Source organism: Esox lucius, chromosome 1 (assembly GCF_011004845.1).
Source record: "Esox lucius isolate fEsoLuc1 chromosome 1, fEsoLuc1.pri, whole genome shotgun sequence".
In the NCBI taxonomy this organism is placed as follows: Eukaryota; Metazoa; Chordata; class Actinopteri; order Esociformes; family Esocidae; genus Esox; species Esox lucius.
In genome coordinates this window covers 35,496,471-35,522,557 of record NC_047569.1, presented here as the reverse complement: position 1 = coordinate 35,522,557, position 26,087 = coordinate 35,496,471, and the positions used below count along the sequence as shown (strand labels likewise).

At 45.7% G+C, this 26,087-nt stretch overlaps 1 protein-coding gene across 8 annotated transcripts in view; it reads right to left on the bottom strand.

The window, feature by feature from the left end:
* The window catches only part of dock10 (dedicator of cytokinesis 10), a 90,855-nt gene that overhangs the window by 52,774 nt on the left and 11,994 nt on the right, over positions 1-26,087 (bottom strand). For 2 of the 8 annotated variants that reach the window (XM_034292490.1, XM_034292504.1), the window contains exon 1: positions 10,990-11,396. The exons of 1 other annotated variant lie outside the window; for it this stretch is intronic. In XM_034292490.1, coding sequence (XP_034148381.1) covers positions 10,990-11,145 — 156 coding nt within the window. In that variant the 5' untranslated portion in view covers positions 11,146-11,396. Of the gene's footprint in view, positions 1-1,190; positions 1,407-10,989; positions 11,397-26,087 lie in introns of those variants that run through there. 5 more of the 8 variants (XM_034292410.1, XM_034292462.1, XM_013134024.4 and 2 more) reach the window with 3 other exon arrangements.

Here is a 26,087-nt window from a genome sequence, read left to right as displayed (position 1 = left end):
AAAAAGTGTGCACAAAAAAAGAATAGGGAACTTAAAACCTAGATAAAAAGGGTGGCTGGAACTAGATAACCAAGTGTAAGGACGCAGACACTACGCAGTCAGTAACAGACAGTGTCACGCGACGTCTGAAGAACTACACCTCTCTCAACTCAACAGCTCCAAACGGACTCTGCCAGTGATTTGGTAAGACATATCAGAGCAGGAAGCAGCGTGCCAGCACACGCCTGATCCCCGGAGAACAGCGCACACTATATTTGATGCAATATGGTCTGGAAGACACAGAGGGGAAAGAGGTGTGAGAAAGTAGTGAGAAAGGAAATGTGAGAAGGTAGCTGGACTGACAGCCTCCCGTCTTCAATCGAGGTCTGAACACACGTGAGGTCAGACCGTACACGGACAACTCGCTCGACCTACACCTTCACAGGAAGCAGTGTGTCAGAGTTGCTGTCGGCAACAGGCGGCACTCTGAGACAGTCACTGGCCAGCGGCCAGACCGCAAACACACACAGCCGTGCACACTGCTGTGAACCAAGCCAAGTGTCCTGCCCATGTCCACCACGTTTCCATCACCATAATGTGACAGTACTGCTGAGGACACCAGCTCAAAGGAGGGCCACCAAACAACACCCTGGTTCTCTAAACCACATGTCACTTTATAAATAGGGAATAAGGTACCATTTAGACCACGTACCACGATGACACGCTCCCTGACATGTTATTGAGTACGATGGGGCTTGAGGCGTCGTAGGTCAGAATCTCCCACTGAATCAACAGGACTGTGTAGACTTGAGTGTTATTCAACAGCCAACGGAATCCAACGCCAACGTGCGCCACTATGATTTACCTCGACCCAGCTAGAAGTTTCACTACGGTACATATCTGGAATCATATCCAACCTCTCCTAATCCCAAACCTCAACAATTACTGGGTTGAAAAACTGATCCTAGCCCAGCATCTAGGTGAAACCCCATGTTCAAATACAGTGACGACAAAAGGTCTAGGTCAATGAAAACATATTGATACACGACGGCAACAAAGACAGAGAAAGACAGAGAAAGAAAGAAACAGACGAGAGTTAAAGTGAAAGATAAAGACACAGAGAGAAGCCGAGAAATCATAGTAAGTGAAAGACAGATAAAGACAGAGACACACAGAGAGAGAAGGGCTGAGATGGGGAAGAACATACGTACAATGCTCAGGCGGTTGAAATCACCTCGTACACGCCTGCTCTTGTCCCTGATCTTCCTTCGGAAGGTGATTTTACTCCTGAAACTCATGGTGACCCAAACAACAGACTACAGCAAAGGACACTGATGACACGGGCACACAGACAGGACATGTGCTCCAGCAGACAGACGCTGGTCCCATGAATAGACTGAGCCCTCACAGAGTGTTTGTGGTGGCCCAATGAGGAAGTAGAGCCTTAATGTCACACAGCGAGGGAAACTGACAAAAACCACCAAATCTCCCTGCCGTCTCCCCCCCCCCCACACCCCCACCCCCACACCCACTTCTACCCTCACCTCATTTTCCCTTTCTGTGGAGTGGGAGAGTATGGATGAATTCTAGTGAACTTGAATGGTTGTCCTATTCAACAGACTGGGTATGGATGTGGAAAGGGCATTGAACGCTCTCAATCTATGTGACAGATTGACAGGCAAACAGCACTTTAGGATCAAAGCATCGGCTCAATGGCATTTTAATATGAATCATATGGATACAGTAGCTACAGGAACATTGAAAGGCAATCCTTCTCACACTAGAAGTGCAAAGTAACACTACCTCATCAACGCTGAACTATGAGACTCAGATTAATTTGTCCAACTGTCCTCCTGATATTCTGACAGTTTGATCTCTATTTGCTTCCAAGGCTGTTATCAATGCCACTCCCTCTCACTCACCCCCTCTCACACACACAGATATGGGTGAACTACTATACAACTTCCTTTATTCTCCAGGGGAGCGATCATTTATATGCAACAAGCCAATAGGTGCTGGCGAGCCTACCACAGCGTGCACACACACACACACACACACACACACACACACACACCTACACACCCACACACACAAGTTTGTATGGCTATCCTCATGGGGACCAGAAAATAGAAATTGCATGCTCCCTTGCCCTAATCTTAACCCTAAACCTTACCCTTACCCTAACCTTAACCTAACCCTAACCTCAATAAAGTAACATTTATGCCTAAACTTTACCTAGATGTAATGCCTAACCTTAACCCTAAACTTAACAAACAACACCTGGACCCTAAAGAAACCCCAATTCTAACAAAAATTAATTGTAAGTTTGAACCTAAACCGGAAATTGACTTTTGCCTCATGGGGACTGGTTTTTGGTTTCACTATACTCATGGGGACATTTGGTCCCCATGAGTATAGTTAGACCTAAAACACACACACACACACACACTTCTTTTGAATTAATGTCATTTTATAACAGAGAGCTGCTGCTCTTAGACAATTTGAGGAACTGATCCATTGATGTCACATCCTCTTTGTACTATTGCCAACAGTGAGTGCAGTCGTGTGTGCACCAGGCCTCATGAGACGAAGGAAATAACCTATATAGGGAATAGGCTGCAGTTTGGGCCCCTGTCTGAGTGCTGTCAACCTGATTACATAAGCAGCCAATGCTATAACAGCCATTTATGTTATTGATAATTTAAAGAGACAACGCAATCGATTTAACTCCACTTATCCATTTCTGGCTAATGCAACAGGGAAATACACCAGAAATACAGTGGATATCAGGTCTAGACATTAATACGAGTGGCTCATTTCTCAGAACAATATAAAGAAAATGTAATATTTCTATAACTTGATCTTTCTGTCAGAGGGTAGCAGGGTCTGCGCCAAAATCCAGCTCTAGTGTCATGTGGAACTTCCGATTGAAGATGAGGATGGCAAAGCAATAGTGTACCTGAGCTGTTACGCAGCATGACAGTTAAGCTCAAAGCAGCTTTAAAGCAGAGTTTAAAGCTCAAATGTAGCATGAATCTGATGGGATAGTTTAAAGCCCTAATGCAGCATTATGTTGACGCACAAACCAATACACCAAAAGGATGCTGACAGGGTCACAGGTTTGACTGACACCGTGGTAAATCGAAAATGAGGCCTATTTAGGTGGTCCAAACAAAAAGGACTGGTTTACCGTATTTGAACAGGATTTTAAGGGCAGGTTTATGGACACATTATGCCTTGGGTTGGACATCACCATTTTCTGTGATTGTCCTGGGAAACAAGTCCTTGGGTTTATATCCATGTGCTCGCTATTACATGCCAGGAAAGATGTACAGGTTGTTGTTTCCAGTCTACAGTAAGGTTCATCTCATCTAATGACTGTTGGAAAGAGTATGCAGTGAGTTTGTAACAGACCATTATGTGCCTGTCTTTCTTTCTCCTCTCCTGCTCTTAGCTACAGTTAGACCACAGACCACTGGTACCTCAGAGCCTGACAGTTCAGGGAAACCGTGTCATACAGAAACAGAGACAAAACACACTAACACACACAAACACACACACACACACACAGTGAAATTAACATATGAGTAGTAGGTTATAGTATTTTGGATAAAGCCAATATTTAGCTCAACAGTTTGTATCATCAGTTGTTACACACCAGAACATTAAGTCATTTAACAAGCTCCTAAAACACCTGCAGGCCACCAAACCTCCCAACACCATCTCTCCCCTGACTTCCACCAAACCTCCCAACACCCCTCTCTCCCCTGACTTCCACCAAACCTCCCAACACCCCTCTCTCCCCTGACTCCCACCAAACCTCCCAACACCATCTCTCCCCTGACTCCCACCAAACCTCCCAACACCATCTCTCCCCTGACTCCCATCAAACCTCCCAACACTCCTCTCTCCCTGACTCCCACCAAACCTCCCAACACTCCTCTCTCCCTGACTCCCACCAAACCTCCCAACACCATCTCTCCCCTGACTCCCACCAAACCTCCCAACACCCCTCTCTCCCCTGACTTCCACCAAACCTCCCAACACCCCTCTCTCCCCTGACTCCCACCAAACCTCCCAACACAATCTCTCCCCTGACTCCCACCAAACCTCCCAACACCATCTCTCCCCTGACTCCCATCAAACCTCCCAACACACCTCTCTCCCTGACTCCCACCAAACCTCCCAACACCATCTCTCCCCTGACTCCCACCAAACCTCCCAACACCATCTCTCCCCTGACTCCCTTCCACCAAACCTCCCAACACTCCTCTCTCCCCTGAGTCCCATCAAACCTCCCAACACCATCTCTCCCCTGACTCCCATCAAACCTCCCAACACTCCTCTCTCCCTGACTCCCACCAAACCTCCCAACACCATCTCTCCCCTGACTCCCTTCCACCAAACCTCCCAACACTCCTCTCTCCCCTGAGTCCCAACAAACCTCCCAACACCATCTCTCCCCTGACTCCCACCAAACCTCCCAACACCCCTCTCTCCCCTGACTCCCACCAAACCTCCCAACACCATCTCTCCCCTGACTCCCACCAAACCTCCCAACACCATCTCTCCCCTGACTCCCTTCCACCAAACCTCCTAACACCATCTCTCCCCTGACTCCCTTCCACCAAACCTCCCAACACCATCTCTCCCCTGACTCCCACCAAACCTCCCAACACCATCTCTCCCCTGACTCCCTTCCACCAAACCTCCCAACACTCCTCTCTCCCCTGAGTCCCACCAAACCTCCCAACACTCCTCTCTCCCCTGAGTCCAGCTGTCTGGGTTGCTTCCATTCCCCTCTCCCTCCCACTCTCCCTCCTTACACACTTCCACATTTCATCAAATAGCGCCTTTCTCCCTCCTTCTTTCCCCCGTTTGTTTCCATCCACCCTTCCATCCTCCTCCTCCTCCTCCTCCTCCTCAGCAGGCAAGAGGCTGGGCCGATTCTGTTGGTAAACTGCAGCTGTGCAGCAAAAATAGAACGATTACTGGCCTTAGAATGAACAGCAGCAAGGATTTTCAAACAGGGGTATGACAGACAGACAGACAGTGAAAACATGAGACAAGACTGTCGGGCATGTATGAAAGGAAGTGCTGGACAAGGCCATGTCAAATCTGAGATATGAGATCACCTGTGGATGCTGATTAATGTCTATCTGAATTACTCCGGTTCACACCAGACGGAGGCAGACGGACGCACCAATCGAAGGGGACAGATAGACTGAGCTGACAACGGGCAAACGACAGGGATGTGGCCGCAGTCAGTTAACTCATCGTTACGTGTTCCAAATGGCATCTACTCCCTTGACACAGGAGCCCGGGCTGAAAGCAGTGTACACTATCGGGAAGAGGGTGCCATTTGGCAGGCAGGCCCTCGTCCACACATTGGCAGGAAGTGTCTACAGCTGTTAGCAGAACAGCTATCCCAAACAGCATCCTACTCCCTTCACAGGGCACTAGGTTTAATCAGGGCTCTGGTGACAAATAGTACATTGTGTAGGGAATAGGGTGCCATTCTGAAGCCGAAAAAGCCTGCTGTGTGGTGCGAGCCAGAGACTGTGTGTTTCCTAGTGCTGAGACAGCACAGAGCGGAGTCCAGGACCGGGCTGGAGCTCTCGCCACCTGGATCCCATCAGCCCAGCTCACACACTGCCGACAGGGAGGGTTAAAGTGTATACTGTACTGATACTGTGAATCATGTACATTAAATACTCACAATATCCCATTATCTTATATGCTTACCACCTATTGTATATATTAGTATGTCAACGTTGTGTACTCGTTCCTTTTCGGTTTCCTAAATGTTTGTGTACTCGTTCCTTTTCGGTTTCCTAAATGTTTGTGTAGTCGTTCCTTTTCGGTTTCCTAAATGTTTGTGTACTCGATCCTTTTCGGTTTCCTAAATGTTTGTGTACTCGTTCCTTTTCGGTTTCCTAAATGTTTGTGTACTCGTTCCTTTTCGGTGTCCTAAATGTTTGTGTACTCGTTCCTCTTCGGTTTCCTAAATGTTTGTGTACTCGTTCCTTTTCGGTTTCCTAAATGTTTGTGTACTCGTTCCTTTTCGGTTTCCTAAATGTTTGTGTACTCGTTCCTTTTCGGTTTCCTAAATGTTTGTGTACTCGTTCCTTTTCGGTTTCCTAAATGTTTGTGTACTCGTTCCTTTTCGGTTTCCTAAATGTTTGTGTACTCGTTCCTTTTCGGTTTCCTAAATGTTTGTGAACTCGTTCCTTTTCGGTTTCCTAAATGTTGGTGTACTCGTTCCTTTTCGGTTTCTTAAATGTTTGATATCCACAGAGGGATAATATTCTTGACTTACTTTATTAATATATACTTGTAGTTGGTGTAAAAATAGGTAACAATGTGGTAACAAAAATTTATTTTTAAAAACAAGATCTCTCTCACTTGGGTCTCTCTCCATGATTGTCTGTATCATTAACTTCATTTCTATAAATACAAAACATGTTTATGCCAAATAATACAAAGTAATGTTGATAATAGGTTTCTGGATTTCATCACGTAAAAGCTTTCCGATTCTGGCCCATTGCCCTAACCACTAGGCTACCAGCCGCTCCAGATTCATGATTGAATGACCAACCATAGTGCTATCCATGGTTCTGAATGAACACAACAGCTTCATTAGCAGAGAAGAAAATTAACGATACAGCCTATAAATATGCATCTTCGCGGAAATAAAGGCTAGAACAAATGCGAATTTCGACTACACAAAAAAATGAATGTAAGTAATATTTTACCAGTTGGCTGACATTGCATCATATGGACCGACATTAAGAACTAGCCAACATCAATATCAGTGTGTGCTAACTTTGCAAGAACTTTTAGCTGATTACATTGAAATCATTAGATGAATGTGTATATTTCTCCATTTACAGGTGTATATCTGTTAAAATATTAGATACACAGTTAGGTATGGAAATAATTGGCTTTGTTTCTTTGGATGTTTACCAAAATATATTCAAGTTACAGTTAAATAATGAATAGCGGCTTGAAGTGCAGTCTCTCAGCTTTAATTTGAGGGTGTTCACATCCAAATTGGAAGAAGGGTTTAGGAACTACAGCTCTTTAATATGTAGCCCCCTCTCAAAGGCTGTTTCATATACATGTGTGGGCTATTCATTTGTTATTTCTTCATCAATTTAGCAGGTAAAAGGACTGGAGTTAATTCCAGGTTTGGCATTTGCATTTGGAAGCTGTTGCTGTGAATCCACCACATGCGGTCAAAGGTGCTCTCAATGCAAGTGAAACACACTATCCTTAGGCTGCAACAGTTTAATCCATCAGAGAGATAGCAGGAACATTAGGAGTGACCAAATCAACAGTTTGGTACATTCTGAGGAAAAAATAACGTATTGGTGAGCTCTGCAACACAAAAAGGCCTGGACGCCCACAGAAGACAACAGTGGTGGATGATCATAGGATCCTTTCCATGTTAAAGAAAAACCCCTTCACAACATCCAGCCAAGTGAAGAACACTCTCCGGGAGGTAGGCATATCATTATCCAAGTCTACCATGAAGAAAATATTTCACAAGAGCAAATACAGAGGGTTCACCACAAGGTGCAAAACATTCATAAGAATAGAAAGGCCAGATTAGACTTTGCCAAAAAAACATCTAAAAAAGCCAGCCCAGTTCTGGAAGAGCATTCTTTGGACGGATGAAACTAGGATCAACCTTTACCAGAATGATGGGAAGAAAAAAGTATGGAGAAGTATTAAAAATGAACATTTTATTAATGATTGTGCTAATTTGACCAATTACATTTGAGCCCTGAAATAAGGGGATTGTGTATGAAAATGTTTGTAATTCCTAAATGTTTTATACAATATTTTCGTTCAACCCCTTGAATTAAAGCTGAAAGTCCACATTTCATTTGCATCTCGTTGTTGAATTTCAAATCCGTTATGATGGCGTACAGAGCCAAAACTACAAAGTTTTTGTCTAAATTCCAAAAGCTCCTCTCTGTGTTAGGCCTTGTGGATCTTTTATTTATCAGTTCATCTGGTTGCCTTTTCACTATCCATTAAGTGTAATTGTTCTTTTTGTACGCTTACATTTTTTGATTTGTACAGAAATGGTTACAGACTCTCTCCACCTCCATACACTCGTATTTTAAGTGTAATTAATTTGCCAAAAAAAACCACATTAAACAAAAACATGAATTTGACTGATAAATTTTTTTTCCTTCACATTTTCTAAAGATACCGCGATAATATCATTAGCGTGAATTATTTTGGCCATGATAATCGTGTGGTGAAAATCTGATATTGTGACAGCCCTAAGCAGGAGAGCAGACATGGCTGCTCTCACACTGTACCAGTACTCTTCTTTATTCTTCTTTACTCCTTCTGTACTAATTTCTCTTCATATTTAGTCCCGATTTGTCTCTGTCTCTAATCTTTGTATCTCTGTCTTTCTCCATCTCCAATCTCTGTCTTGATCCAGTCCAATATGGCTTACAGTGGAACAAAGAGATAGGGAGGAATAAACAGAAAAACAGGGCTACTCTTCTCAGCTTCATGTGAAAAAAGATATAGCAGGAGAGAGACGGACAGTGTGAGTGTTGAAAAAGAGATGAAAGCAAAGAGAAGAGAGAGATAGGATTTTAATACAAAACTACCTGCCAAAATAACACTGACACTTTTTTCCACTGAGCTACTTCAAGGTCGCTATGATTGCCGCACTAAAAAACTAAGGATTTCTGGGAACACAGAGGCCAGTCCGAGAGGGGGTGTGACCACTGATGACAGCTGGTCAGTGTGAATCGCCCTTCAACTAACACATCTACTTTGACCTGAAGGAATACAGTGGATATAAAAAAAAGTCTTCACACCCCCATTTAAAGTGCCAGGTTTTTGTGATGTAAAAGAATGAGACAAAGATAAATCATGTCAGAACTTTTTCCACCTTTAATGTGACCTATAACGTGAACAATTCAATAAAAATAGAAAACTGAAATCTTCGAGGGGGAAAAATGAAAAATATACTTTTTATATCCACTGTATATACTTTTCGGTTACTCATTGCAGATCAATTTGACAAGTATTTCATAAACAGAGGGAAGATGATGTAACCTGTTAGGCATAATTTCTGCCTTAAATTGCATTAATTTACACTGCTATATTATTGTGCTAGGGGATATGAAAAATGCACTTTCTAACTTCTCTCCTCCAGTTAAACATTTTAGGAGGAGATGAGGTCCTGGTCCACACCTGCGGAGTACCTGGTTTGGGGGGCCCGTTGCTGTCCCTGTCCTTGTCCACCTGGTCATACTTTTGACCTAGTCAAAAATCAAATAGACTCTGGATTTAGCCCAGAGAAATGTATTAATTATTCCAATTGGACTCCTAATATCTCACCCGGCACAGCCAGAAGAGGACTGGTCACCCCTCTGAGCCTGGGTCCTCTCTAGGTTTCTTCTTAAAATTCGGCCTTCTTAAGAGAGTTTTTCCTTGCCACTGAAATTCAACACTACTGTTGTTTGCTCCTTGGGGTTTAAGGCCGGGTGTCTCTGTAAAGCACTTTGTGACAACTGCTGTTGTAAAAAGGGCTTTATAAATACATTTGATTGATTGATTGATTAATTTAGAACATAAGGCATATTGAGTTGTGTCTGTCCCAGTACCAGAATACTACTGTCCCAGTACCAGAGGTAAAATGTAACACTCAAGAAAAATTATACAACACTGACAAATTTACAAAAAGGCAAGTATCTACCGACAGGCTTACGGGCTATGACTGCCATAATTCCTTTACATGACTGGATTGCATGTCATACAACGTTTTATCAACAACTTTCTCAATATTTAAGATATTTAATATATATATATGAAACCTAGACCATTTTAACAACATCAAATCTTATTAAAATTTGATAAAAGACACTCAAGGTAGAGCTAGGAAGGTAGAGCTAGGCATCTGTGGAAATTCTATAGCAATGTAGAATGGGAAAATGGATTGGACAAATAACTCACTGCAGTAAAACCTAGGCATGTGACAAACTGACAATTTTCCTTAAAGTCTATAAGAGCATTTTCTTATCCGTACTTGGTTAAAAAAAAAATCTGAATTGGCACATTTTGCTTGTTGTTGTCCAAGCACAATTTGATCTAAAGAGGATGATGCCTGAAATGGACTGGTTGCATGTATGGTGATTTGAATACTGGTATACATTGCTAAAGCAAACTAAAAGCCCATTTTCATGTAGCAATAGCAGTAATTTTACTTTAACTTGCTGGATTATTGTGTCATGTTTTTAAAACAAGCGTGCAACCACAATGGGATTCCTGTTGTAAAAGAACATTTTGCAACAGTAGAAAGCCCAAGTAGAAGCCCAACTTTGATCATAAAGAATTCATTATAACAACACATGTTCTAACCTCAACTAACAAAACAAACAAGCTAGCACAGCACCCATCAATTGAAACAGTGGGAAACAAAATCTGATGATAAAACAAAATTACTGGATAAGAAAAATATGCTAATCAGTAGGGGTAGATAGGAGAGACCGGAATATTCTTCACACCATCATATAACCCTACAATAAACCAAATATTTAATTTGGATAAAAATTGAGGCTATTATCTTCAAATATTTCCACTATGTCTGCGCTCCAATTGGCCGTTCCCTTTGGACTCCCTGGACTCCAGGGTCCACCGCCTGAAAACCCCTTGCCAATTAGACAAACCACAATCAAGGAGGTACATTTCTTCCACAGAATTAAACATCCCAAGACATCAACCCCACCCCACCACTCATCTCCTTCTCAGCCAGGAAGGAAGCAGCTTTAACCACATCATGCCTCACCCGCAGATAAGACATGCATGCGTGAATACACACGCACACACAGAGGAAACACATGACAAACACTGCTATCCAAAAACAGGAGGAGCCCAAACAGATTTGTAGCAGCCCTCTAACATTGCAACCCCCCCCCTGCCCCAAGAGAAGTGCGGCTGCAGCCCGGAGCCCTGCAGTCTGATGTTAGTTACCATGACAACGACGGTCAGGGGTCTACCGCTGGCGACGCTGACGTTGCCAGGCGGCAGGACATCCAGGGAGAGCTGGTCCCGGCGGGAGCACATGTGGGCACAGTTTGCCCGGCCCACGGAACGCAGGAGAAGCACCACACTGGCCGAGCAGCCCATACCCCAGGAGCCAAATCACCGCCAGGCGGAGCCCTCCGCCCCGGGTACGCCGCCCAGCCCTGGACCCCCGTCAGCGGCAGTCCGGACGTCCGACAAGGCTTAGCTGAGCGACGCCCGGGACACCACAGCCACAGTCCAGTCCAGGTTAGCCCAGGTTCCCCCCCTGCAGACTTGCTCCAGCCCTGCCTGCCTGCTCCGTACTGCGCTGGGCTCCGGCTGCAGAATACAGAGGCTTGCTTGTCTGTCCACTCCACTCCGCACTGATCTGATCTGCCTACACTGCAGCTGTACACAGCTGGCTCCTCCAATAGCGGTGTGCCACGGGCATCAGCTGACCAGAACCGAGAGCCAAAAACAAATGCAGGCACACACACACACTCGACTCTAGGACCCAGTCTGAGTCTCTCCGTGCTCTCTCTTTCTCCCTCCTTCCGTTCCTCTTTGCTCTCTTTCTGTTCCACACCGACTTTAATCAAACAAACATTCTGCAGAGATTGAGAGTGAGATGTTAAAAAGAAAATAAATCAGTCCAAGCTGGATTGAACTTTGGAAACTGCATTATGCAAAGTGATGTGTCTGTCTCAAAACTAACAGCTGGGTTACACCATCAAAAACAGTGTAATTTAACTATTCAGAGTCAGACTACACAGAAACGCAGAGTCTCCCCCCCCCCCCCCCCCCACTTTAGAATGTTAAAATCTAGATCATACACTCACTCAAGGGCACTGAAAATTCTGCAGTCTGCAGCAAAAAGCTGAACAGCATAAAGAACGAAAAACAGAAGAGAGACACCCAGAAAACCAGAACACATGGCATTACTATGGGAAAATCTCTAAAACAGTACAGAAATACTAAAAAACAAGAAGGAACAGAATGTCAGAAAACAGCTCAATGTGACAGAAAAAAATCACTGGAATCAAATCCCTTCTAGGAAGATTGGAAAACACTAAACAAACAACAAAAGATCTTAGTTAGGCAAAATGGAGATGGAGAAACCAATTAAAAAATTTCTTAACTATAAAACAAACTATAAATAAACTACAGGACAAAAAAAACAAAAAAAAAACAACATAAAAGGTCCTGTGGTTATCAGGTGAAATAAAGAAAACATTGGGAGGTGCGAGTATATTTTCTTTGTTCTAACTTTTTTTTATTGCCTTAACAAGTAGGCCTACAGCAAATACAGTACCAACCAAAACCTAACAAAGTTTAACTATTTGACACACTGGAAAGAATCCACCAAAATACCGCGAACTCTAAACAAAGAGCAGATATCGGCAGAATACCAGATTGACTGACATAAAATTCAGAAAAACCTTGACCGTGTGCAAACACTATAAGGGTAGCCTTCCTAACGAGACAGGCCATTATGGGCAGACCTAGATTTAGAGAGAAGATTTGCTTTGTGGGCACCAGACACACAAATGAGGTGGAAAAGGAGCTGCACCTTTAACCTTGTGACAAATGCGTAACCACATTAGAGACTGGTCAAACAGACCCAGAAAGAATTTTAAATCAAAGCAAAAATTGATAAACCCTGTTACAGTTTAGTCAGAATGCTGAAATTTGCAATCACAGCAAGAGCTCCTAGCCAATAATGTAAGATTTGAGGCGGCATGGAGAGGAGTGGGTTAGAGGCTGTTATGTTGGATAATGGCACGCATGTGGGGTTTAAGTACTATTGAGGAAAGTGGAGAGCACATGTAAAATTCCTAGACTGGATCAGTCCAGCTTTTGCAGTAGCCTTTCCAATCTGTCCAGCAGAAACACAAAGTTGACTAGGCACCAGCGATGTTCTAGTCGTCTAAGCCTCAGCATCTGCAACATGCCACTGCAACATTGGTTCAAGTCCGGTCACGTCCACTCTATCTTTCTTGATATGTGGGAGGCATTCTCCTTTATATAACTGAACCCCAACCTGATATTGAAGTCATACTTGACTCGGCTGGGCTAAACAATGCAGAAACGTCTTGTAACTAAAGTTTGACTGCACAGATGATACCGGACTAACCCTTCTGGCTTCTTAAATTAAAGGTATGACTCTCAGGAACAGAGACTTGTCATCTCTTTCCCTCTCTGACAGTCTTGAGCTTTGAAGTACCTGCTAACAGGGACTTAGGAAAAGTTGCAATTGAAAGCAATACATTAATAAATGTTTGCAAATGTCTTATTAAAAAAGAAAATCATACGTCTTTACTCAGTAATTAGTTCAATAACCTTTGGCAGTGCTGAAAGCCACTAGTCCTCTTGGGTATGACACTAGAAGATTGGCTCACCTGTTTTTAGGGAGTTTCTCCTAATCTTCTCTGCAGATCCATTGTTCTGACAAGGTTTGTCAGGTTGGACGGGGAAAGTTGCTGCACAGCCATTTTCTGAGATGTTCTCTCCAGAGATGTTCTATCAGGTTTAAGTCCAGGCTCTGACTGGCCCACTCAAGGACATCCACAGACTTGAACAGAAGCCAGTCTTGTGTTGTTTTGGCTATGTGCTTAGCGTTGTTGTCCTGTTGAAAGAGGAAACTTTGCCCCAGTCTGAGGTCCTGAGCAGTCTGGAGTTGGTTTTAATCAAGGGTCTGTCTGTACCTTGTTCCGTTCAGCTTTCCCAGATCCTGACTAGTCTATCATTCCCTGCTGCTGTAAAACATCCCCACAGCATTATGCTGCCACCACAATGCTACACCGTAGGGATGGTATTGGCCAGGTGATGAGCGGTGCCTGGTTTTCTCCAGACGTGATGCTTGGCATTCAGGCCAAAGAGTTACATTTTGGTTTCGTCAGACCAGAGTAGAGCTTCTGCTTTGGGGGTCCTTCACAGTACTGCCTGACCACACACTGGCATGTTCTATCAGATAAGCAGATAGAGGGTTGCTGGCTGGAATTAAGGGATACTGGTACGTTGCTATTGTCCAGACATCATGAAGCCAACAGAAAATATATTTGGCTGAACAAAACTGGATAATTACAATAGGCTAGTATCCATTGTCTTCTCACAATCGCCCTAAACATTTAGGCAAGATATGTGAAATGCAGCCAATTGAAATATACATTTCATGATCTGACCCAATATATATTGGAGACTGAGATTTTCTTGTGGTTCTGGGTTAAGTCATTTGAAGTAAGAGCCCTTTGGGAGCCAAGGCGGTCATCTCACTGAACAGACTGAATATGCAACACTGCTTGCAATGCCTGTGCAATGAATAAAAAATGTCTAGACATAAGCTGCGTTTTATATTTGACAAAGATAATAAAGCACTACTTTTGACCAGAGTCTTATGTAGGGAATAGAGAGCCCACTGGGAAACAATGCAGATATCTATTTCAAAAGATGTCCAAACATGAAATCCCAAAGATTAAACACTTTGGTCCAAAAACCCGCTGCATGTACAATACTGGGAACTATTTACGTTAATTATTGATAACAAATTTTTTATTAATATCCTGAGGCGTACATAGAATTAGACAACGTGGCCTACCCTCTGCCTGTTATTATTTGCATATTTAAGATTGTCTCAAAATACAACAACGCCTGTGTAATCATGACATTTGGAAGGCAGCAGGACTTACTGTAGGCCTAGGCCACACGTCTGGTGAAGTGTTAGGAAACACTTCAAAGCCCCCCCCCATACTGACAAAAACAGTCTAAAACCTATACCTGGCTTAACATCTGACTAAGTAGCCAAGAATATCAATGTGTACTGCACACGTGTGGCTTCGTACTCTAATCCAATCACAGTGCAGCGTACAGGGAACACTGGTCACAACCCCGTTAGTTATGTTCTAAAAGGCCAAGACTCATGTTATACCAACACTGCTAATCTACACTCCCTTGGTGAACACAGGCCCAGGGTTATTGTAGAGTGTTTGGGACTTCCAGCACCTCATTGTGTAGTGCGGTTTAGAAGGGGCATCGATAAGTTCCAGTGTAATGAGAACGTTTAAGCTTGACAGGCACATTATAGGGATCATGTCTGATCCCCTGACTAAGTACACACTGCTCATTCCTAATGTACAATAGGATTCGTCTCTTTCCCTCTCTCCCTCTCTCCCTCGCTCTCCCTCCCTCCCACGTCTCATTATTACTGTAGTTCTCCCTCCCACTGTCTCGTTCATTTGTTCTTTCCCTTTCACTCTAAATTACTCTCTATTTCTAATGGTGTCATTAACTCCTCCCATCAACTCCACCCAGGGACTCTATGCATTGTGCTTGTGTGCACATGTGTGTGTGTGTGTGTGTGTGTGAGGGAGTTACATCAGCCATCATGCTGAATAGAAACCAGCTCGTCTCTGAACTGGGATGTGAGGTGTTCCAGCGGCCTGGCCTGGCCCTGTTTCCACTAACCTATTACACAACCACACGAAACAAAGCTCTTCCAGCTGGATTGTGCAACCCAGTGGTGACACAGGCCAAGTGGTTGTTAGCAGTAGGATTTGTGTGTTTGTGTGTTTGTGTGTGCACACACATTCATCTAGGTGAGTGAAGAGAGTGTACAAATTTGTGTGTGTTTGTGTGATTGTGAGTGAAGACTTCATAACCCCCCTGATGTAAGCTCTTGAATATCAGCCCTTTCAGCTTCCCAGTCCCTAGTCTTCATGCTCTCTTGGTTGTGATGAATGGCAGACCTTCCCGGTTCCAGTGGCTCAACATTGACATTAGGCTGCAGTCTGCAGACTCCGTGCTCGTCTGGGACATTAGGCTGCAGTCTGCAGACTCCGTGCTCGTCTGGGACATTAGGCTGCAGTCTGCAGACTCCGTGCTCGTCTGGGACATTAGGCTGCAGTCTGCAGACTCCGTGCTCGTCTGGGACATTAGGCTGCAGTGCAAATTGCCGGCACAACATTAAGCTCCAGTCTGCAGTTGTGTGACTCACGCCACAGTGTTTTGATGTGGTGAGGGGGGGCCAGGGTTTACATGGGGAAAACATTCAGCCATTTCCATGACGACCACAACAGGATGCTGTTGCTCAGAGCTGGGAATTCTCAGCAGCAAACTTTTGCCCTGTTCGCAGGGTCTCTGACTAGGCACTGCAGAAGCTCTGAAAAATGAATGCTTCCCCTCTTTCTCTCTCACTCCTTCTTCTCACTTCCCACTCTCACGCTCCCAATTTCCCTGTTCCATGCTCATGCCTTTTCTTGATCCCTGCTGTCACTTTCTCTGTCCCTGGTCCCCTGTTTCGCCATGCTCCTTTCCCTGTCTCCTGCATCCCTCTCCCCCTGATTATAAGGAACAAACACTCCGGCTAAAGGTCATGAGAGGAACGCAACTATGTGCTTAAAATAATAAAAATTGTGTTAAAGACATACCGTACTGGAACACATTAATAGAAGCATTAAAACAGCACAATTATTGTACCTTCAAAACAGCAACAGAACAGTAACACTACTGTCGGTTGCGCTGTATAATTACAAAGCCATTAACAGAGGATGTTTGCCTGGTGCCCACACTTTAAGTGAACGTTTGAGATTGAGCAAGGTTTTCCACCAAGTCAGTGAAGGTCATCTGTAAAGTAAGAACAAGCTGAAAGTTGTCGTGTTTCTGCTACGCCTGCTGCCTGCTGCCTGCTGCCTGCCACTAATCATCACCACGAAGGGAACACACGAAGACACACACCCACGCCTTCACACCTTCACACCTTCACACACGGATGGATGCGCGCACATATAAAAATACAAACATTCAAATGAATCACATGCACGCACGCACACACACACACACACACACACACACACACACACACCAGCTTTTAAACCCACAGCCTGCCTTCCTCCCCGTATGATCACAACAGGTTCTCAGTAAAACCTCCATTGCCGGAAAGAGGTCACCTCAGCCCTCTTCTCTGAAACATACAAACACAGGAAAAGATCAATTCACTTTCTTTTTCTATCTTTACCCTTTCGTTCATTTCTTCCAACAGAAAGTATTTTGTACTCCGGGACACAATGTAGGCCTATTCCTTCATGTTGCAACAGTTGAATAACACCACGAGGGCAGTAAGATCTTCCAGGAGCTGCTGTGGATGAAAAAGACTGGAGTGTGTTCACGGAGAAACATCAGGAAGCCACTGACATTATCGGCAACATTATCACCGACATTATCAAATTCTCTGAAGAAGCGGTAAAGGCAAATTCCAACAAAAACATTTGGATCATTACATCCGCAAACATGTCCAACAGTCCATATATTTACAAGCACGTTAAATGGCGGGCCTGCAAACATGTGGATTGGCCAAAGCTGAAGCATTCAAATCATCATTCAATGATAACATAAAACATCGCCTATACTGCCCTGTGACAGTCACACTGAATCACAACAAAAAAAAAAAAAATCACTTAATGCCTGATTCAGATTACACCATACAGGCCACACTCTCTAAATCAGCCAGTACAATCCTCAGAGACAGTCAATCATCGAGGTACAAATATACCAATAAAGCTCTGTTGGCGAGGCTGGGATTCATTCAAACCTGTCACAGCAGGATTCAAACAGTCTCTTTATTTACAATATTCCTCCTATCCCAAGTGAAAGGGCAGGTTGGCCTGACGATAGCTAAATACTTCCATTCACTACCCAAGAGTTTATTTGACCATTTCAATAAAGACACTGTTTAAAAAACTAAATGTGGTTTAAACTGAATATAGCAATAACAATTAAGATTGTTACCATTTTACACTATTAAATGTTTTTTTATCACTTGCGCAAATCTGGCCACAAGTCTTGTTTATCTAGATAAAATCATAGTGTAAAAAGGCTTTATGTAGTCTACTAACTTCGCAGCACCGTTACATCCTTTAAAGAGTAGGTGCAAATGTCATTGTGATTAGTTAATATGGGTGCCTTTGCTTTTATTGCATTGTACTGCAGCCTATTTGTTTTTGTGTCATTATGTGTCATGCATGTACCAATCATCAACACACTGGAAATGTCCCCCCGAAACAAGTTATTTGAACAGATTGAATTCAATTAGGTAGATTTTAACAGAGGTTTGACCTCAGCCTGTAGAAGAGATGACTGAGGTGCGTAACTTAATCCAGCTGAGGTCCACAGTATGACACAGCACAGCGCCAGACTCCAACGAAACGAGGTCTACAGCACGACACAGTGCCATTGCCACCTAGTGCCGAGGACTCAACACAACACCATACTTCACTGTGCAAAACAAAGTGTGTGGGGGTTGGGAGTGTGTGTGTCTGTGCATTTATGAATATGGTTGAGAGAGTTTTATCTGGGGGGGAAAAGTGTCATTACACTTTGGATTTGTGACTAAGGATCCTTTTTATTGTGCTTGTGTGCTTTTGTTTGCACACATTTGTGTGTGTGTGTTTGTGTGCCAACAGTCACCACCACACCACTGCAATGCCCTCCAGGAGGTGCCCTCATCCTGACATATCAGAGCATTGCTGAGCATTGGTTAAAGGAAGGAAACAAAGTGTCTTGCGTTAAGATTGAAGATCTTGCAACCGTATGAAGTTGAGAAGAAGGGGGGGGGGGGGGGCTTATGACAAAAGATGTCAAAAGTCTCTCTCTTGGTCTCTCTACCTCGCCTGAGCAATAGATCTCTGGCTGACTGTCAGTGCCCCGTGAAAGTTTTACCTCAGAGAGAAGGGTTTGCTACTGTTAACTGATCTGAGTGGGAGGCGTTTCCCTCAGAGGGAGGGGTTTGCTACTGTTATCTGATCTGAGTGGGAGGGGTTTACCTCAGAGGGAGGGGTTTGCTACTGTTATCTGATCTGAGTGGGAGGGGTTTACCTCAGAGGGAGGGGTTTACTGCAGAGGGAGGGGTTTACCTCTTATAAAATCTATGTGGGAGGTTTAACTCAGAGGGAGGGGTTTACCTCAGAGGTAGGGGTTTACTGCAGAGGGAGGGGTTTACCTCTTATTAAATCTATGTGGGAGGTGTTTAACTCAGAGGAAGGGGTTTACTGCAGAGAGAGGGGTTTGTCTATTTTCTGGGGTTTAAAAAAGACAGGGCAGACCAGTCATGTTACACACGCACGCACACGCACACAAACCCATAGTCTCAAAAAGAAAAGTGAGGAACACAAGGACTCAGCTGCTGGAGGAGTGAAGGCACACAAACCCTAGTGTCACAGAGACAGACAGACCTCATTAAATCATCTACCCACATGGCATCTCGCCCCTCCCACTCGTCAACCCTACACTTCTCATCCTCACCCAACCTCCCTTAAATCACATGACCCACTGATCACACTTTGAACAGAGGTTCTTGTCTTGCATTCTCCACTTCAATGCCAGATAACTTCAATGGATTCTAACTCATATCTTCTCTCTCAAACATTCTGGTAGCAGGAAGACAGAGCGGACCATTTGTAAAAGAGCACACTGAGAGACAAGAAGGAAAAAGTAAATGCTCCTCTTTCCTTTCTTCTTCACTGACCTACATAACTCTAGTGTGAGACCGGAGCGAGCCAGACCCAAATGCACCATATTTCTTCACTGTGAGTGCATAACTTTGACTAGGTTATGGGGAACAGGATGCAATTTGGGAAGGTCAGATTCCCAGTGAAGAGTAGTGCTCCCACCCCTTACCTGTTATTTCTAAAAGCGCCACACAACCGGTCTGCTGGCATCTCTACTGTACAATAGCCTATAGGCTAGCCCAACTAGGTCAATGTAATGCAACAGCAACAGTATTACCAGGACAACATAAAACACTGTATCACCACGACAACATTAACAACTACTGTATCACCATGACAACATGAACAACTGCGGAATTACCTCGACAACACAAACAACTACAGAGTTACCCTGAACACAAAGAACTACTGATTTGCCTTGAACACATAACTACTTGAATAACCCATGACAACTGAAGTACCTTGATTACATTAACAACTTCATAACAGCATAGTGCATTTGCAGTACCAAAATAACGCCTGCAACAACCACAACAACAACCACAACCAAAAAAGCAGCAGTGCAAAGAATCAGAAGTTCCACGCAGGGCCAGGTGGAGGATTCATCGTTCCCGTTCCACATAGTAGCAGAGACGGACTAGCAAGCACCTTCCCGGTGAGGGCTTTGTTTGTCTTTTTCCACGCAGGAGAACAGAGCTGTAATGAGAACCAGATTGTCAGGGATCGGCGAGGAAAGCCAAGCTGCCCGTCTCCCCAGTGGAACCCTATTCCCTTCGCAGTGGTGCAGAGTCCCGGTGAAAAGAGGGACCATGGCGCCATTTGGGACGCAGGCACTAGCGTCAGTCTCTTGACCGAATGAAATGGAGTTCACCTGGGCAGACAAGGAAAAAAAAGGAGGGAAAGAGACGGTGGGAGAGAAAAAAAAAGGAACGAGGGAGAGAAATCGAGAGGGGGAGACGTTGGAGACAAACTGTATACCACAATATTGTGTCACTGTTCATGTACTCAAATCTCACTGCCTCTTCAAGCCTCATCAGCTTGTTACTGACAGTCCTTCTGGTCCAAATGCCACCCTAAGACACCATAAAGGGAACAAGGAAAATAGTACAAAGGACACCATGTGGAAGAAAACAACGCTACACAAAGTAAACGTCAGGCAATGAAAACAACCACCGCAACTCTGAAGCTACTTGGATTATGTGCATATGGGGGGTGTTGTTGCTGTCTAATTATGCATTTAGTCATTTATTTGCTTCTGATCCACTTACACAGCTGGCAGTAGTCACTAGTCCAGTTAGGAGAAATAGCTAACACCATGGCTACACTGAGAAGAGAAACCAAACATGTACTGGTCAGAGCCAGCTCCACACAACCCCCCCAGCCTGGTCAGAGCCAGCTCCACACAACCCCCGCAGCCTGGTCAGAGCCAGCTCCACACAACCCCCGCAGCCTGGTCAGAGCCAGCTCCACACAACCCCCGCAGCCTGGTCAGAGCCAGCTCCACACAACCCCCGCAGCCTGGTCAGAGCCAGCTCCACACAACCCCTCCAAGCCTGGTCAGAGCCAGCTCCACACAACCCCGCAGCCTGGTCAGAGCCAGCTCCACACAACCCCGCAGCCTGGTCAGAGCCAGCTCCACACAACCCCTCCAAGCCTGGTCAGAGCCAGCTCCACACAACCCCTCCAAGCCTGGTCAGAGCCAGATCCACACAACCCCTCCAAGCCTGGTCAGAGCCAGCTCCACACAACCGCCCCCAGCCTGTCCTCATCCCCTGTCCCCCTCTCCCCTATCCCCCAATCCTCATCCCCTGCCCCCCCCATCCCGTCCCCTCCTCCCCGTCCTCTCATCCCCTGTCCCCCCATCCTCATCCCCTGCCCCCCCCTATCCCCATCCCGTCCCCCCTCCCCGTCCTCCCATCCTCATAACCTGTCCTCATCCCCTGCCCCCCCTCCCCATCCTCCCATCCTCATCCCCTGCCCTCCCCCTGTCCCCCGTCCTCCCATCCTCATCCCCTGCCCTCCCCCTGTCCCCCGTCCTCCCATCCTCATCCCCTGCCCTCCCCCTGTCCCCCGTCCTCCCATCCTCATCCCCTGCCCTCCCCCTGTCCCCCGTCCTCCCATCCTCATCCTCCGTCCTCCCATCCTCATCCCCTGCCCCCCCTCCCCCATCCTCCCATCCTCATCCCCTGCCCCCCCCCCCCCCCCCATCCTCCCATCCTCATCCCCTGCCCCCCCCCCCCATCCTCATCCCCTGTCCTCCCCCTGTCCTCCCATCCTCATCCCCTGTCCTCCCCCCTGCCCCCTTGTTGTTTTGCCCGAGGGGTAACAGACGGTGTCCCTGGGGAGCGTTTATCAGCATGGCCCCTCTCTGAGTCTGTCAGCTGGAGGTGGCGTTGACATGGGACCAGGCAGCTTGGGCCCGGTCGTTCCCTCACATCTCTCTGTTCCCTACATCCTCCACTCCACCTCTCCCTTTCTGCTACATCTGGTCACTCTGGTCCATCTCCTTGAGTGCACCACCTAGGCCGACGTTGTTTTATGTTTTCGTAAGAGGTCTTCCTCTCGTCCTCCAAATAGGCACACGGTTGCTGTGCGTTTCTGAGGTCCTACCTCTCTATATGGTATTTTCGCAGCAGGCAGGCAGGCGCTGTAGAGTCTGTGTGGTGGTGTTAGTGAGACTTAAATGACACACTTTCCAGATGAAGTAAGCTATGCTTGTCCAGGGCCCATGGGAACAGTTCACTACAGTACACTATCTAAAGAACAGGCTACACCCAGTAAGTGAAACAATGATGCTCAGGGAGTCAGGATCTGGATGTGCAGCTCTCAGAAGTTGGTGGCCCGTCTCGATCCCCTGCCCACCAGTGCCCAGGCAGGCGGTGGAGGTGGTTAGAGAAGGGTATCCAGGTTTCCAAAAAAGGTAATAGGGGAGTGTTTGATTCAACATCCTCTAGAGCCTTCAAACTCAACCGTGGACCTCCGGGCCAGTTCCAGTCGGTTGCTTTTTTCATTCCAACCCTCTAATCAGTGACTTATTTAGACCTGGGACACCAGGTGGGTGCAATTAATGATGAGGTAGAACAGAAAACCAGCAGGCTCAAGACCTTGTAGTGTACGAGTGGAATGCCCCTTCCCTAGACTACAGAGCTATAGCCCACTGCTCCAGCATGTTTTGTCTAAGAGCAGGCCCTCTGGAAATGGGAAGAGACACTCTCATTCTCATACAGAACAGCCACTGATTAGTTAACAGCCACTGTTATTCTCCTACAGAACAGTATAAGACCAGAAGGGATGATTTAAAAATAGAAAGCTAAAGGGAACAAAGACGTTCCTTCTGGGATGCCTCTACAGGCAGACACACACACACAAACACCTCAGCAATAGGTTGCATACTGTAGCTGCAGCACTGATATGGCAACACAATTTCACCCATCATGCCAATCCTGCTGGCTCTGCCCTGCCCTGCCCTGGCCACCCGCCCGCCCTCCATCATTCCGCCATCACTCCGCCATCACTCCGCCACACCAGCAACTTGTAGCTGAGCACAGGCCGGCATCACCTCCACTCATGCCAACAGAGACCCCGGCGCGCTCACACACAAACACACCCAAACAGAACAGGCCCCCACCCCCCCACCCACATCATATCCAGTTAGCGAGGGTCCGTGTAGCACTATTCTGCTGAGCGGGGCGGTATGCGAGTGTCCGATGGAGTGCACGTGTGTGTCCCTGCCTTGGCGTGTCCCCTGGGCTGTGGTACTAAACTGCCAGAGTGCTGGGGGGTGGGGGGGCGTACAGTAATTGAAGCTGCAGCATACTCCAGCCTCCTACTGCACTCTGGAATGCGGCGGGTCCCTCCAGAGGCCCTAAGAGCTCTGGAGAGGAAACTCACTCGGCAACGGCCACGTCCAAAATGGCCCTTTATGTACTGCACTTCTTAGGACCGGGACCCTTTTGGCAGATCTGAAACTAGTCCACTGAAAGGGGGGAGAGGTGCAGTTTAGGATACCGGCAACGCAGAACAGTCCTAAGGGCTATTATTGGAGTCGGATATGGACTTCCCACACAAGGCCTCTTCATGCTGTGGTATCTCAGAGTCCTACCGGGCATTCAAAAAGCCGGTAAGGCAGGGGCTGTGCGATTGTGTGTGTGTGTGTGTGTGTGTGTGGAGAGGGTTTTGTATGGGCCAGCAGACAGACGGGTGAAAGCTAAGCATTAATGAAGCATGACCTGGTCAGCAGTGGCTGAAAGCAGCCGGTCCACGGCCACTAAACCCACTCCATTCAGACTATTGTGGTACCCCAACAGCATATAGACACGCAGCCTGAGGGGTCCCTGCTCTCTTGCCTTTTCATCCTTTCTGAAACACACGTGCACGCCCTTTCGTCCACCATCCCTCTCCCACTCCAACTCTCTCTCTCTTGCTCTCCCTTTCTGCCTCACAGCCAAAACAGCCAGGGCCAAGGACACTTCACCCCCCCCTCACTGCCCCTCACACCCCCCTCCTGCCCAGTCTCAGTACTGTCTGCATTTAGATTGAGCAGATTAATCCCCTAAAGCCGACACACACACACACAGCGTGGAGTGGGGATTACAGCTCATAACTACAGGATTTTGAGATACACACACACCTTGACAAATATGTTCACACACACACACACACACACACACACACATGCACAGCTGATACCAGCACGCCTCCAGTGAGATCACACAGAGTTCAAACACTGGGGTGATTCAGTAAAAAAAAAAAAAAAAAAAAAAAAGAAAACATGCACAAAAAAAGCCACTGTCACTTCTGAGTTCTGACAGGCTCCGGTCCTCCCTGCTTCTCCTCTTCCCTTCTTCTATTGCCCTCCATTATTTCTCCCTCTCTGTCAATGAGGCATTCAGCGAAGACGTCCAGGCTGTACATGGCTCCACTGTTATCTTCCTAACATGTCATAGCGTGCATCCCAAGCGGCGCCCTACATCCTATGCAAAGCTCCGCCCCCGACCAGTACCATGTGAATAAGGAGGGACTAGGATGCCATTTGGGGCAGGAATGGAGTGCGTCTGAGGCTCAGTCATAACACAAGTCAAAGAGCCATTCATTACCCATAATCCTGACCACTATTCTTTTCATTGGTTCACACAAACTGTTGTTCAGTGACATAACGAAGGCCGCCCACTAGTAGGATTTTGAGACTAAAAAGCTAGCATATCGGAAATTCCTGCTCTGATGCACTGGTACCAGTGAATTCCCAGTGAAAGGCTGAACTACACTGTACTGGCTCAGATGTTTCCCCTTATGTACAGCTTGGCAGACCTTTTTAATCATCAGTGCTTGACTTGGCAGTGCTTGAATAGGCAGTGCTTGACTAGATAGGGTTTGATTTCGGCAGGGTCTAACTTGAAACACGACAGTGTTTGAGCTCATCTGGGGTTGACATTGGAGACAAAGTTGTTGGACAGAAAGTGAGAGCTTCTGTAAAACCGAGCACACACATAAGCTCAGTCAGTCAGCGCGATACCCGCTTTATTGGAAACAACAATCCGCAGACTTCACACACTGACATCCTGTTGATGATTGATGTGCGGGCACACGCAGTCTCTTTGACACATTTCACACCATGTAAACCGTGTAGCAAAAGGATCCATCTTCTCTATATCCAAATGGCTGTCAATGTCTCAACAACACCTACACAGTGTCTTTACACTAAACTCTGCATGCATCACCTGGGCATTTATGACACAAAAGTTCATAAGGCACCAATGGCTACCATTTTATTCAAGCCATGTCTGCGAATAATTTGATGCATGCAAGCGATAAATCCAACACATGCAACGCAATGTGTTCCCATTATAAATGAATTTACCCCTGTTGTACCAAAATGAAATGACGCTGTAGGTGTGCTTGAGGGGTATTCCAAACATATGAAACTATGAAAAAAGTTGTTTGTCAGCTTGAGCTTACCTTTAGTTGAGGTAAAATTGTTCAAAGAAAAATGTAATTATTTACCAAGAAAAAAAATCTCTAAAGCATGTGTGGCACAATTATTGGCACCGCGGCATTTACTACTTGCCAAGATAAGACCACTTTGTCTTCTACCATAATGTTTAAATAGTTGGGTGAACCCATAGCAAGGAATCTGAGATTATTTATTTATTTATTGGGTATAAAAAGAGCATCCTAGATAGTATTTCAGAAGTAAAGACGGCAAAGGCAAATAGTGCAACAATTTAAAAATGATGTTTCTCCACGTAAAATTGCAAAGAGTTTGGGGATCTCATCATCTAAGGTATGTAATAGCAATGAATGATTCAGAGAATCTGGAGAAATCTCTGTACACAAGGGACAAGGCCGAAAACCAATATGGGATGGCCGTGATCTTTGGCCCTTCAGGCGGCACAGCATTAAAAACAGTCATTATTCTGCAGTGGGCTCAGGAACACTTCCGAAAAACATTGCCTGTGAACCCAGTAACGTTGCTGCATCCACAAAGAAGAAGCCAGATACAAACAAGGTCCAGAAACGCCACCGTCTTCTCTGGGCTCAAGCTCATTTAAGATGGAGGCGAAGGGCAAA